General features: G+C 39.4%; 3 protein-coding genes across 3 annotated transcripts in view; 2 read left to right on the plus strand and 1 right to left on the minus strand.

The window, feature by feature from the left end:
- Positions 1–13,818, minus strand: part of LOC115742481 (guanine nucleotide-binding protein subunit beta-like protein) — a 59,767-nt gene that overhangs the window by 28,111 nt on the left and 17,838 nt on the right. The gene's annotated exons all lie outside the window — the stretch shown is intronic.
- LOC115742469 (peroxisome biogenesis protein 3-2) lies at positions 1,872–6,667 on the plus strand. The gene is made up of 7 exons (XM_030676768.2): positions 1,872–2,295; positions 2,573–2,734; positions 2,844–3,043; positions 3,190–3,320; positions 4,913–5,040; positions 5,398–5,625; positions 5,986–6,667. Exons 1-7 carry the CDS (start codon positions 2,282–2,284, stop codon positions 6,239–6,241), a joined length of 1,119 nt encoding a protein of 372 aa, XP_030532628.1. The 5' UTR covers positions 1,872–2,281; the 3' UTR covers positions 6,242–6,667.
- Positions 7,557–10,541, plus strand: LOC115742490 (pre-mRNA-splicing factor SPF27 homolog). Its single transcript, XM_030676800.2, has 7 exons — positions 7,557–7,923; positions 8,896–9,071; positions 9,207–9,290; positions 9,585–9,654; positions 9,746–9,879; positions 9,957–10,015; positions 10,301–10,541. Exons 1-6 carry the CDS (start codon positions 7,636–7,638, stop codon positions 10,003–10,005), a joined length of 801 nt encoding a protein of 266 aa, XP_030532660.1. The 5' UTR covers positions 7,557–7,635; the 3' UTR covers positions 10,006–10,015; positions 10,301–10,541.

A 13,818-nucleotide genomic window follows, 5' to 3' on the forward strand; every position in this document is an offset into this window, starting at 1 on the left:
CTAAACGTATTAAGATAAAGCTCGATGGTCGGCTTTTTTTTTAAGTGATCTTTGGAAAAAAAAAATGTACTCATCGTGTCGCTAAATCTATGATCTATTTAAGTTTTAACTCTTAGACTCAAACCAAATGTGTCACTTATTAAATTTGTATGTCTGTCCCTCAGAATTACGTATAGTTGGATTTAGACTCTCACGGCTAGGGGTGTGCATGGTCCGGTCATTTGCTCACCTCTACTCACGACGACGCACAGGAGTGAGACAGTCAACAATGATTATCTCTCTCCAGTTTTTTTTCCCCCCCGAAAAAAGAGATTTCTAAATAGGTACAGAGTTTGACAAAAAAAAAAAAAAAAAAAAGCAGTACAGAGATCCCGACCAAAAGAATAAGTACGGAATGAAGGTAGGAAAAAGAAAAAAGGGAAAATTTCATTTAAGGGCTCCAAGTGAATCTTGTTTTAATTAAGGGCTTGAAACAGAGAAAAAATAAATAAAAAATCAAAATGGAAAATTACGAAAATACCCTTTAGGCCGGACCTTTTTTTGAAACTCTATGGCCACTTCATGCCCTTATTTGGAACACATTATGCCACTTCAAACCCTTAATTTAAACAAGGTTAATTTGGGGCCCTTGTTTGAAAAAACGAGAGGACTTCGGACTCTTAAATGGATTTTTCCCAAGAAAAAATTGTGGCCACATCATTATTCCATGTTTTTATTATTGTTAAGGATTTTCAAATTTTTACACTGGCAAAATAATTCAAGACAATCCTTAGATTTGAAAATTTAATGAAAGTTTTCAACAGAATTCACTTCCAAGAAAAAATAAAATGATAATCGTAAATTTTGTTAAAATTTTAAACAAATTAACACAACTTAAAATACAAAAGAGTCAACATAAAGTTGTCTCATCATATAAAATTTTGGGAAATTTCAAATAACGGCTAGAAGTATATCTTATTTCAAATAAGGACATGAAGTGTATATTATTTCAAATAAGGGTGTGAAAAGGCTATATTGGTCTAAAAAAGGGTTTCTCACGGTTGGTTACGGGCTATTTCGTCATTTTTTTTTATTTTCTACAAATTTAAAAAAAATATATAAAAAATAAACATTGGTGGTGGGGCGGCGGTGATGGTCGTCGAGGTCGTCGGCGCCTTGGAGAGGGCCGGCGACCCAGCCGACCGGAGATGAGGGCGGCTAGAGTCGGGAGATGACCGCGACCCTCGCTTTGGTCCAACCGATCGACGGTGCGGCGGCAACCATAGGTGGGAAGGCAGCCCTCTCACCAATATTGTTTGCATTTTTACTTTTAGTTTTTGTAATTCTTAATTTAAATAAAAATCAAGTTAAAATTGTATGTTCACAAAAATGCCTTGATAGGTTGGAATATTTAGTTGGTCGGCGGGCTGACGATGTCAGATCCTTATTTGAAACAATGAAAGCACTTAGAGCTTTTATTTGAAATTTTTCCTAAGATTTTTGAATATTTTAAATCTAAATTGGTATTGTTATTTGTAGATTTAAATCCATTCTTAAAAGTAACCCAAATATCAATTTTTTTTCCTCTTTTGTTAGTCAACTAGATTGCATAGAAGGAGGTAAAAATTCACCGAGCCAGCAAAAAACAAGATGTAAAAAGAATACGGACAAGAAAAAATTACATAATTTTGGCCAAAAGAGTAACATTTATCTGGTAAATCCGGTCAATAAGTATTAACAATTACCTTCACGAATTATCCCTGGATTTTTACAAAATTCTCTTCTTCCTTTGTAAAGACCATACGAGGAGAGGGACCAGAAAGTTACAGACGCAAAGCCGAGATCATTCTTGATTTGGGTTTTCTCGGTACTGTCTAGAAACTATTCTGTACTTTCTTCTTCGCGTCTACATTGGAAGGCACAAGCTTTTTTTCATGTTCTTGGAACAACCCCATCCCATCTCTAGGTTTGATTCGATTTCGCCTGGGAACAATTTCCATCTCCAATCTTCATTCTCTCGGTCTCCCTATCTTGCTCGGCGATTCTATACCCTCTGGAGTGGAGTCTCCGGCCGCAGAGGGAGACTTTAAAAGGGGGGAAAAAAAACTCCCTTTGACAATCTACGCTCCCACCCATTAAGATTCTGCAGGAGTTCTTCTCAAACGCCCGCTGCCCAGAAGCGCCTTTCCTTGTATCGGTACTGTCTCTTTCATTCGCATCTTCAAGCCATCCCTTGTGGGGGTGCTTTTGGATTTCCAGCGAGGGCTAGCATGGATTTCGGGGCTCCATAGCACCGAAAAGGATGATATCTTTGAGGTCAGTCGGTGTACTCTCTGGCTTTGTGAGGCTACGGTGTCGCTCTGCTGCTTTCTTGCCTAAAAAATTGGTCTTTGCAATATGGGCACTTGCATTTGTTCATGGGTAGTCGATATCTAGCTGAACTATCACTTCTGTTTGATGTTTACTATTGACTGAGTTTCTGGCTTTTATCCACATCCCAGTGAGATTGTGTAATGCTTTCTGTTTCTGTTGCTAAGAACCAAAAAAGTTGGAAGGCTGGTTGATTTTGATCCTCGAGCTTCTGTGAATACAGGGAGGTTTGGAGGAGGCATAGGAGAAAGATTTTGTTTGGTGCGGGCATTTTAGGTAGTGGGTACTTTCTGTATAAGCTTTATGATTCTCGTAAGAAGCAGCTTTTGGATCTTGAAGAGGTGTTGGCCGGTGAGCGCGAAAACGAGGAAATCGTTAAGGCTCAGTTAAGAGGATTTAGCTTCCCGTGTTGTTTTTCTTGATGTAACTGCTGTGGACTGTTACCGCAGCTAATGAAGTGGTCTCATGGTATGGTTTCTGAACTTTGATGACAGTATGCAAACCCATTTCGAGAATATCCAAAGAATAGCCAATACAACAACCATGCCTCATGCAATGCACTATTTAAGTAGCCGGATAGTGGAAGAGTTGGACTTGACGCACTTGACGGAAAGGTTAATGAGAGGAAAGGGTCAACCCAACACGTTGACGTCTGCAGAGAAACTTGAATTGTGGGATCAACTGAAAATTCTGAGTATGAGTCTGCACTCTTTATCTTGCTTTCCTATGTGCCGTCGGGCTATGGCATGAGTATGCTATCTTAGGTCATACTCTAATCTATGACACACCAGTTTACTTCATAACAGTATTTCACTTCTCCTTGTTAATTGTTTCCTTCAGGTTTCACGAGAATGTTGGTCTCAGTTTGGGCAATGACAATACTCAGCTTATACATCAGAGTTCAAGTCAATATCCTGGGGAGACATTTGTATATTGACACTGCTCGAGGCCTTGGAAGCTCTCAATTACTCGTAAGAGACTCTTCTGTATTAACTTCTTTTAAAGCATATCTTCTGATGCAACTTTCTGTTCAGTAATCGGATCTGGTGAAAATACCAGTGCTTTTATTGTCATAGTTGTCTAAGACTTGCTTTAAGGTGCTCTCATGTAGTTTCAAGCATGTTTACTATAGTCACGATTGCAGTGGATTGGTGTTAACTCATTTTTCGGATATCTACTTATCTTCTGTTGCATATCTTCATCCTCATAAATATGCACTTGATACTTTTCTTGGCCTTATGAGTACCAAGTTAAGGCACATTTTCAAATAACTGGCTATCACTACCTAAATTAATAATTTTGTGGATCTGTTTTTGTTCAGTTTTGGCTGTCTCCACTTGTATTATTTTAAGCAATTATGGATCCTGTCATGCAGAACTTGATTTTGGAAAGTGATTGTGATATAGACCACATTTATAGACAGATGTTAGACAAGTTGATCTAGCATATAGTTTGAAGATTTAGGAATTGCAAACCAAGCAGAAACTAGGGACTAAAGAGACGCTTTGGATATAATTTGGCATATGTCGTCATATCAGGATCATTTAAGCAGTTATTACTTAAGGATATAAGAAGCAAGTTTTACCAATATTGTTGCGTTTCACGCATTACAATCATTTGACAATATTGTTGTGTTTCACGCATTACAATCATTTGACAATCTTGTTACTTTTAAAATAAAGCATCAATTAGAATCGTCTTACCATAAACTGCTGATTTATTTTGTAATATGAGCTTTTGCATTTGATGTGTGGGCCTTTTTCCCTGCATAGATGTAGGCTTCATCATCACCTATATCAAGAATGCTCTGGCCTGTTAGACAATTAAAAATTTTCAATTTCGTAGCTAGGTGATCAGTCTATATCATGACACAGGTCTAATTACGGATCATGTATGCTTTTGGTTTCTTCTCCTCCTTGTCCTCCTACTTCAAGTAGATATTCGAGTTACACATAAGTATGGTGAGATGTTAGACATAACTATGGCACATGCAGTATTCTATCAGTGAGGTCTATGTGATGTTCTTAATTGCTAGATGCCATAACCAGAAGGGTCCACTAGTAACTTTTTATTTTCCTTTTAGTACCATATCCCTAGGGTCTGTATATTTATGATATGTGGAACTGCTACTATTCAAAATGCAAATGCTCTTCCATATCTCTATCTTGATATAAAGTGCGAGGTGTGTTGACGATCTCTGGACTTTTACACTCTTTTAGAGAGCAGGCTTAGTATGTATTTGAAAGCAGAATCTGAACAGTTAAATCAAGATAGAGCATTAATTTCTGGTGTTAGTGATGTCGTGTTTTGAGCTTAGTGACGATTCTACGCAAGACGAAGCACTATAACATAAGAGGTTCCATTCAGCTGACCTCACTCGGTGGGATGTAGCTCCTTCTTGTTGTTGTAGTTGTTTGTAGCAGATACTTCTAGCATCATTTGTTCCATCCAAAGTTGCTGCTTTTTGTATAGTTGACTTCTATATCTTGCCTGACTATACACATGTATAAGGCACCGGTCCTCAGTTCATGTCAATCCTGTTTGTCAACATTGTCCATGACAGGATGATGCTGATCTCATTGACGTGGAGGACCAGCAGAAGTTCCTCGCAAGCGCTGATTTTCTCTCCAGTCATGGCATGCCAGCCTTGATATATAATATGCAGGCAGCAGCCACTGAAGTTCTCAAGGGGTAAGGCTCTTTGTCACCTGCATCAACATGTCCATCTCTATGAGGGAGTGTGCAAGCCTCCTTTTAATTTCGTCTTTGCTCCTTGGGTCTCTCCTCAGAGCACTTTAGGCATTTCTTTGGTGCCTGGCCAATGTGGTTTCTGTGTAGAGGAATGGAGGTTGTGGAGGTGATGGTGGTGTTTTGTGAGAGAGCCACTGGGCCCTCCGATAAGCTATCTTGACATGATTTCTCTCTGAGGCTAACTTTGTACTTATAGGATATGCTTAGAAATTTCACGAAAAAATGTAGCTCCAGCATGTTTCTTCAGAGATTGCTTGATCTTGCTTTCTTAATGCAGTATTTGAAAGTCACTTGCAGGAAGCAATTGCGTGACTTCTTCGACAATGCGGCGCTGCATGAAACAATTATACAAATACTCGACACCTTCATGATCATGGGAAGCCCCCATCAGTGGGTGGGCTATTTGATGCCTGAGGACACTAGATTGTATAAGATCAGCAACACTTCCGGCAACGAGGATATGATTGTCCCTGATTTTACCAAGTTTGACCAGCTAATGGTAGAGGCTCGAACTGTGATATCAAGGTTTGTCTGTCCATACTGAGAATATAAGCAGTGAGCATTCCCAACTTATGGCATCAAAATTACAGAAGTAATTTCACTTAGAAAATGCTTTCCTTGAGACCTTTCTCTGTCATTAGTTTGATGGGAAATGCCCTTGCTTTTAGAGTAGTTCAAGCTTGGCAATCATTGTAGACCTCTTTAGGGGTGGGTCATGCTTTTATATTCAGGTTCTTGATGAAAGATTGCATTAAAACTATTCCGCACTGTACCTCAATGGTTGAATTCATTGAGTAGTTGGTCGACTGCCTTTGGACTTGGAGTCTTCTATCGAGCAAAGTACATTATGACCTTCTTGGATTGATTTCCTGAATTTCCCTGCAGTGCCGAATTTGTGGGCGTAGTCAACGTGTCGTTGAAAATGGTTGTGCGTGCACTGGTCGAGGAATTTGGACTTCAAGCCGGAGGAAGCACTGCGGCTTCAGGGATACCACTAGCTAAACTCGTACCTCGAGTGGCACAGATGGGGCCTCTCCTTCTTGAAGAACCGAGCAAGAACCGTTTCATCCAGATAATTAGAGACTCTCCAGATGTCGAACTGTTCTTCACTCTTCTATACGCGAATATGCCGAATTCATAGAAAGGCAAGCGGGCATAGTCTGTAGTTTAAATTCACCCGCAGAACGGACACTTCTATGTAAAAAGAAAAGAAAAGGAAAGAAAAGCTCGAAAGGAGCTAGGTTTGGTAATTTTTTTCGGTTAGGTTTCGACACTTCCAGAGGAATAATGAGGGAAGATGAGTGCCGGTTGGGTGCATCATTCATGTGATTCTTTTTCTCAGGTACTTCTTATGTGTGCGAGCAGATGTATTGTTGTAGTGCTGAACTCTTCCTAAGATGAAGTTTGGTGGTGGAGGTTAACTCTGTCCAAAGTTGCCTATTATGTCCTCCTTATGTGTACCCAATTTGTCCAGAAATGGTTCCAGAAAACCTTGAGGCTTCCTGACTCTCTTTACTTTTCTTATGAAAATAATTATGTTCTAAGGGATTGACATTTCTCGTGGTTTTCTCGTTTTTGTTTTTGGTAAGTTGTATTTTAAGCATCGGTATCACTCATATGTAACAACATTTAAATTGGGAGAATTATCAAAAAAGTCATAAACCTATTAAAATTGTGTCAATTCGGTCTCGAATTTTTTCTTTTCCGGTTAGTCCTATATATTTCGTAGTTGTGTTAGTTCATTCGGTCAATTTAGGCCCATCGGATGGTAATTTTACCAAAGTTAATTTTTCTTTTTTGTGTGGCCCAGTTTCATCTTAGGAAACGATTCATCTTGGTCATGGAAAAATGCCAAGATAAATTCTTTTATTTGAGTTTTTATTTCCTTCTTTGGACCATACCCTAAATCAAGCTATCCTCAACCTTATCCTCCTATTTTATAGGCAATCGCCAAAAGTCCAAAACAATAGGGTGACTTGTACGGTTTCGATAGAGGGTGGTTCTTCAAAATTAGCTAAATATCTTTGTATAACACTTTTTCTTAAGAATATACATCGATTTGATCGCGAGATAAAATGAAAAAAGAGAAACCATCTTAAAAAATTAGCTAAATATCTTCACATAATTCAATTTCAATTTTTTTCATACGTGGACATATACATCGTCGCGAGAGAAACAAAAGAAGAAAAAGAGAGACAAATAGAAAATTTTTATCTCATTTATTTTCATACTGTGCCTTTTGCTCTGCCTCTTTACATGGCGCGGGAGTCGAATTCCACATATCGTCCTCGTTCCCAATCTGTTTTATCAGTAGGGCCCGATGCGTATTAACTTGTATATTGTACTTTGTATGGTTTTCTTTTGGGCTTTAATTGCAACAGGAAAGGAAGGAAAAGTGATAAATACAAATAAAGATAAAAACGGGGGTTCGTTTTAAGAATAAAAAGGCGGGGTGGGTTAAAAAACCAAAAACCGCGCAATTCGTATAGAGACGCTTTGCTTGCTTTCTTTCCCTCTACAACGTCCGTCGTGCAAATGGGTCGGAGCAGCGACGACTCCATTTCCTCCTCCTCCGCCGCCGCCGCCGCCGACAACGGCGACATCCTCATGCTCGAAGCCCCACCTGACGCTCTCGCTCGTCCATGGACGACTCCGTCCAACGCCGAGACGATCGACGCCCTCCCCTACATCGACGAGGACTACGGCCACCCCGCCGTCAAGGACGAGGTGGACAGGCTGGTCGAGGATGAGATGCGGCGGAGCTCCAAGAAGCCCTCCGATTTCCTCAAGGAGCTGCCTCCGGTCCCCAAGTTCAAGTTTCAGGTGTAATTTCCACTTCTCGCTTGTTAGGGTTTCTTGAAGGAGTTCAGTTTTCAGTGCTGTGTTGTTCTTCTCCACTAAAAGTTTATGGCTTCTGTGTATATCAAATTAGTGGTTGTCTGCGGGGGAAACACCATCAAGAACAAAGATCTCGCTTGTTCATTTCCCTTTGTTGAATTTAAGAGGCTCGAAATTGATCTACTTACTGAGCTTAGCGACCGTCCATAGCCGCAATACAAGAACCTTGTAGGCATAGGACTCCTTGCAAGATCCAGTGGAGCACTGGAGCCGAGTTCTGGAGAACAGCTGTGGAAAAAAAAAAAAAACTGTGACAGAAAATGATACGAATACTCTATATCATATGGTAAACTCTTTAGAGTCAACCTCACTAGGATCGTCCATTACTTTTGTCTTTCTTGAATTTTGATTGGTAAAGAGAGAAAAATTAGGAGCAGATAACCCTTTTCCGAACTCCTCATGGTCACCTGCTGCAGCCGTGATCCTGTGATTGAGACATGCCTGCTGCTGCATTATTGAATCGCCGAGGTTATCTTTGAAGCGGGGGACTTGCATTGGGCAGATGCCTGCACTTTGCTCCGTTTGTGCTCCCCTTTTCTTCCATTGCCTTTAGTGTCGGTCAATGTGTGAGGTTCATGAATCCCAATGACTTATTAGCACGTTAGTTCTGGTCTTCTCATACTTGAAGGAGTCAGACTGAATCCCAAAGAAGTGTAAATATACTGAGTTGACCTACAAGCTTGCAGTGAATTCACATGTGGCATGTTTCCAGCACAAGCAATGATTCCTTACTTTTCAAACAAGGCAGGAAAGGATGATACTTTAAGATTTGAAACAAAAAGAACACAAAGAGAAGCAAAAAACACAGCACCTACTGGAGTCAAAATTTCATTTTGGAACGCAGAATTGGTTGGTTGTACTGATTGCGCACCTACTTATCAAAGAACTTGAATGCAGAATAATCCTATGCTTGCTAGAGAGTATGAACGTGTGATGGCAGGAAGGCCCCCTGTGCCTTTTGACTCCTCGCGATACAGTTTCGATATGGTACCTCCACATAGAAGGGATGATCAAAATCTTTGGAAGCAGACAGTGCAAAAAAATCAGCGCTTGCTACAGTATGAGGTTGTCAGGTATCTCATGATTCTCTATGTTCTCTGCTGGAGAATAGCCAATGGGAGATGTGGTGCTCTATACATTTGCGGCCTTTGACATGGTTTGTTTGAATTGTCCCTTTTCTCTGGCTGAATTTACTGCTTGGTTTGCAGGCTGGAAAATCTTGATTTGATGTCTAAACATGGTGCTGATGTGTGGACTAAGCATAACCGGCGGTTGGAAGGATTCTTAGCCAGGTGGGTTTGTGGTACTATTTTGAAGTCATTGAATTTATGTGCAATCCAATGGTTACACTTTTCCTCTTTGATGGGTGTCATCTTATCCTAATTTGGTGTAAGCCTTATTGCTTTTATATATTGTGACAACCAGTCCTTTTTCTGATGATTTTTTCACATAATTGACTGCCTGGCTCATTCCAGATGTTTTTTTCTTTCTTCAATTTGATATGTTGCAATCATTTCTGCCATCACAATTGATTCCTACTACTAAGTCATGAGCTGGTTATTACGTTGAACTTTTTCCTTTTTCAGGCTGCAAAAGTTAGTGAGTGAACAAAATGAACAGATTGAGACTGTGAATCGTGAAAGAAAATATCATCAGGTATGTTGTATTTGCTGTTTCCATATGTATCTTGATGTTTTCGTTTGCATAATCGTACGTGTGAATGATCTGAAAATTCTTTTATTAACAGCAAAATACTGCATATGAGCTTAATGCTCTGTCTACACAATGGCGGGAGCTGTGTCAGAAAAACATAGAAATACAGGCTGCTTGTGTGAGTATTGAAAATGAGTTAGAAGAGCTAAATAGAGAAGCTGCAGAGAGGTAATGTGCTTCTTCACATATTTTCCCTCTGTAGGGTTCTGGGCTACTTTCGAATTAATTATTGGTTACCTCTTTAGGGGTTGGAAGTTGGAAACAACTATGGAGAATGGTCCTTCTCTGCATTAACATGACAAAGGTATGCCTGTGCAGTTAATTTACGATCTCCATCATTTTATGTGGTTAACATGACAGTTCCATTATTCAAGTGGAAATCTATGAGGTTTTCCAACCCCTTCACCATTTCCTAGAGCAATACACTGTATTTATAGCCTGCTGACTATTCTGACTATTGTGAAGCTACTGTTAATATCTTCATGCATTTCGGAGTTCCTTTTTCTTCTCCTTTACTGCTTTTCTCCATGTACTATGCCACTGGGTTGCACCGATTTGCTGTACTGATAATCCTGACGCTTTCTTGTAGGGTTATCCCATCCCTGTATTGACTTGATGGTATATGTTGAAATGTCGCAAGTAACTCTCTTGATGCTGCAGCTGATTCTCCTTGCTGATCTATGGCCGAATGCCATCGACGAAATAGGTTAATCTGTTTGGATTGTATAATTAGACAGTTAGCCTTTGTTCTTATCAGCTCTTGTGCCAGTTCTTCCTTCATTTGTCTGGACGATCAAATTTTGAATTCATCTCAAGTTCTTTGCTTTAAAGGGCACAGAGAAGGTTGGGCGGAATGATTTACTTTGATAGCGGTCTTAATGTTTTTAGGCGCAGAAATAGGTTCAAACTGCTGAATGCGGAAATTCCTGCCCAGAATGCTTTGATTTCTCTATATCTGACTCCAATGTTAGGGAAAATAACACATAAGAGTTTGAAGTGCTCTCATTTTCTCAAATAAGGGCCTAAAGTACCTTCATTGCTTCAAAGAAGGGGTTGGTCATGGACATTTTCGTCATTTCCTTTTTTTTTAATTTTTTTTCCCCTTCTTTCTTTTCTTCTTTCCTTTTCATTTTTTTTTCATTTTTCCTTTTTTTTCTGCCCTAGCTCCTTGCCGCCGGCCATTGAGACGGGCTCTTGCCCAGCCCTCGACGGTGGCCGGCCATCAAGACTAATGTGCTGTTAACACTAATGTTTATGGGATGCTGAACCCTTTGTTTCATTATTATTATTATTTTTTTTTTGGGGTCAAATTTCTTGATTCACAAATCTTAGAGATGCTTCTAGGATTTAGATGATCATGTGTGAGCATCATCTCCGGGCTTCTTTGTACCTTTAATTCGACAGAAAAGACACTTGTATTTAGGTTTAAATGGCTCTGCCTGCTTTCCTACGCGCTTACTATATCTGAATGAGTATCGAATACCGAAGTTCAATTGAGATAAGTTTGGTTGATTAACTCCGATTCATGTTCTATTTCAATGATAGAAACTCTATTGGGATCAGATTATTGATTTGGCAGTTTCCATGATCATTTTGTGGGGTTTCACTTTCATTTCGCATTTCTCACTGGACAGTTTGTTCTCTGAGGTCAATGAAATGCAGTCACAACTCGAGCTACATAGGTCAATTTGAGAAGTTACACATGCAATCCGAAATGTTAATTTTGCTTCAGTACAATGGTTATATATGATGAATATGTTCATTATGTAGACGATGCTTTGTGAAGAAGTCACCTCAAAGGAGCTTTGGAAAAGTAAGTGAGCAATAAACGTGAATTAGGTAACTCTATTTGATTGTAAAACCCTCCGAGTCTCAAGACAAAATCCATTTACTGCAACCTTAAATTATTCTGATTGACTCATGCTTCTACGTCTGTGCTACAGATTCTAGAGAGTAGAGCCAGAAATTGCACCGTTAATCATAGTATTTTATAGGCAAAAGGCATACACATTGTGATATCAATAATAATAAAAATAATCAAAAAAGCCCTAAATCTATTGCAATTCTGCCAATTCAGTCCTCAATCTTTCTTTTTTTTGTGTCAATTCAGCCATAAAGCTTTTTGTAATTATCCCTATTTAGTCATTCCGGCTAATCTTTGTCGGAAATCGCTGATGTGAATGCCGGTTGACTGGAGAAAGAAGAAGCGAAGGGGAAAAAAGCGAAAAAGAGAAAAAAGAAAAGATTGATAAATAAATATATGCCGGTGTCGGCCGGCACCCACGTTAGTAATTTGCGGCCAAAGTTAGTCGGAAGCACTGAATTGGCATAGAAAAATGATCAAGAATGAATCGACGCAATTACAATAGGCTTATGACTTTTTTTTTATATAATTCTTCCATTAGTAGTATAAGGAAATAAAAGGAAAATGCACATAGACATGAGGTTCTGCCATCTGAGAGAATGGTTGGAAAACTGATTATTTCCCTGATAAATGATCTTGTAACATATGCACCCTCATCTAACGAAAGATCCTTGATGAACCATGAGTAGGCTCCGTCCGAACACTTTTCCCAATAAAATGTTCTTGGTTAATCTGATATCTTGTTTGGTTATGTTGGAATGTACTTTTCCATAGATGCTTTTCCTAAATTCGAATTGGAAAAGCAAAGGCACTAGACGCAATATGAATAGAAAAGTGAAATTTAAAATCTCTCTCTCTCTCTCTCTCTCTCTTTGCCTAGCATTATCTACAATTGGAAGTCGGGATAAAAATCAGGATAAGATAAAATTTTATCCTGTTACGTGTTTGACTTCCGCCCTGAAGAGGACAAAGTGGGATATAACATGAAAATTATTCCAAGAGAAAGATGGGATAAAGGTGGATATGATTTCTTATGTTCATGGTATGAAAGTTTTTTTTTTTTTTTTTCGAATAACGAACTTCTTAAATAATAAAATTAAAATAACAAATAAATACGAATTATATTTAAATTCTGATATTAAAAAGAAAATTTATCCTATCCCGTGCCTGTAATGATCAAGCATAAACACCAGGCATCCTTTCATCTCTTTCGCCTAGGATTTTCTTGAAGAACGACAAGATCTTTCCAAGTGGGCATCCGGGTATATAGTGAAATCAACGGTCGGTATGATTACAATGCGTTACTAGCGCATTTGCTAATGGTAATTGCCACATGTCTCGAAGACAGAGTGTATTATGCGATTCTAGAGGTGGCCAAATGGACCCGTGGGCCCAGAACCGGCCCGTTGATTGGGCCCACGGTTCCAACCCAGAACCGGAACCGGCCCTCATGGGCCGGTTCCGGTTTGTAAATTGTTGGAACTGCCGGTTCCGACCAGGTTTAAAAAAAAAAAAAAAAGGAGGCCGGGTGAAAAGAGCAATTGGGCCTTGGAACCGGCCGTTCCGAACCGGAACCGGAACCGGCGATTCTGTGGAACCGGCCACCTATATGCGATTCCATTTGTCACGAGAACATCTATTAGTATAAAGCTCATTAGAACGGAGTAGGCCAGAATTTTCCATCAAAGCCCATCAAATGGAGACTCTCTTATTGCTTGCGAGTCTTCGCGAAAAAAACATTGCTCAGCTGTAAAACGAAGGGTCCAACCTTTGTTTGTTATATTTGTTATACTGAGAAAAACAGGCCTCGACTAGCACCATATGCGAAATAGAGTTTGTGTGTGCCCAAGAATGGATTAAGATTAACTCCCAAATCTAGGTATTACTCTTCTAAATTAATATCAAATCCGCCACCACTAGCGGGGCTCGACCCACGCCGGCGCTAGGTGAGGCTGACCTCCTCGATGACCGGTCGTAGAAAGAAGGAAAGAGAAAAAGAAAGAAATAAAAAAGTGAAAAATACAAGAAGTCTATAAAAACAAATGTAAATAATTGTCCATGTCGGTATCGGCCGTGCCACTTAGGACGGTTGATGACGACTAAACTGTTACGTTAGCGATTTTCAGCCAAAATTGTCTAAATGGATAAAATTAGCAAATCGTTAAGAGCTTTAGGACTAAATTGGTAAGTTATCAAAAGATTTATGACTAAATTGACAATTTGTCAAAATTTTTATGATTAAA

This window comes from Rhodamnia argentea, chromosome 6 (genome assembly GCF_020921035.1).
Source record: "Rhodamnia argentea isolate NSW1041297 chromosome 6, ASM2092103v1, whole genome shotgun sequence".
Lineage (NCBI taxonomy): Eukaryota > Viridiplantae > Streptophyta > Magnoliopsida > Myrtales > Myrtaceae > Rhodamnia > Rhodamnia argentea.

Bases quoted from the DNA above. Each gene is read 5' to 3' on its own strand.
- LOC115742469 (XM_030676768.2), top strand. The intron at 3,044-3,189 runs GTATGAGTCTGC...TGTTTCCTTCAG, and splicing joins GGATCAACTGAAAATTCTGA to GTTTCACGAGAATGTTGGTC. The intron at 3,321-4,912 runs GTAAGAGACTCT...TGTCCATGACAG, and splicing joins TTGGAAGCTCTCAATTACTC to GATGATGCTGATCTCATTGA.
- LOC115742490 (XM_030676800.2), top strand. From the start codon at position 7,636: ATGGGTCGGAGCAGCGACGACTCCATTTCCTCCTCCTCCGCCGCCGCC. The intron at 9,072-9,206 runs GTATCTCATGAT...CTTGGTTTGCAG, and splicing joins CTACAGTATGAGGTTGTCAG to GCTGGAAAATCTTGATTTGA. The intron at 9,291-9,584 runs GTGGGTTTGTGG...TTCCTTTTTCAG, and splicing joins TTGGAAGGATTCTTAGCCAG to GCTGCAAAAGTTAGTGAGTG.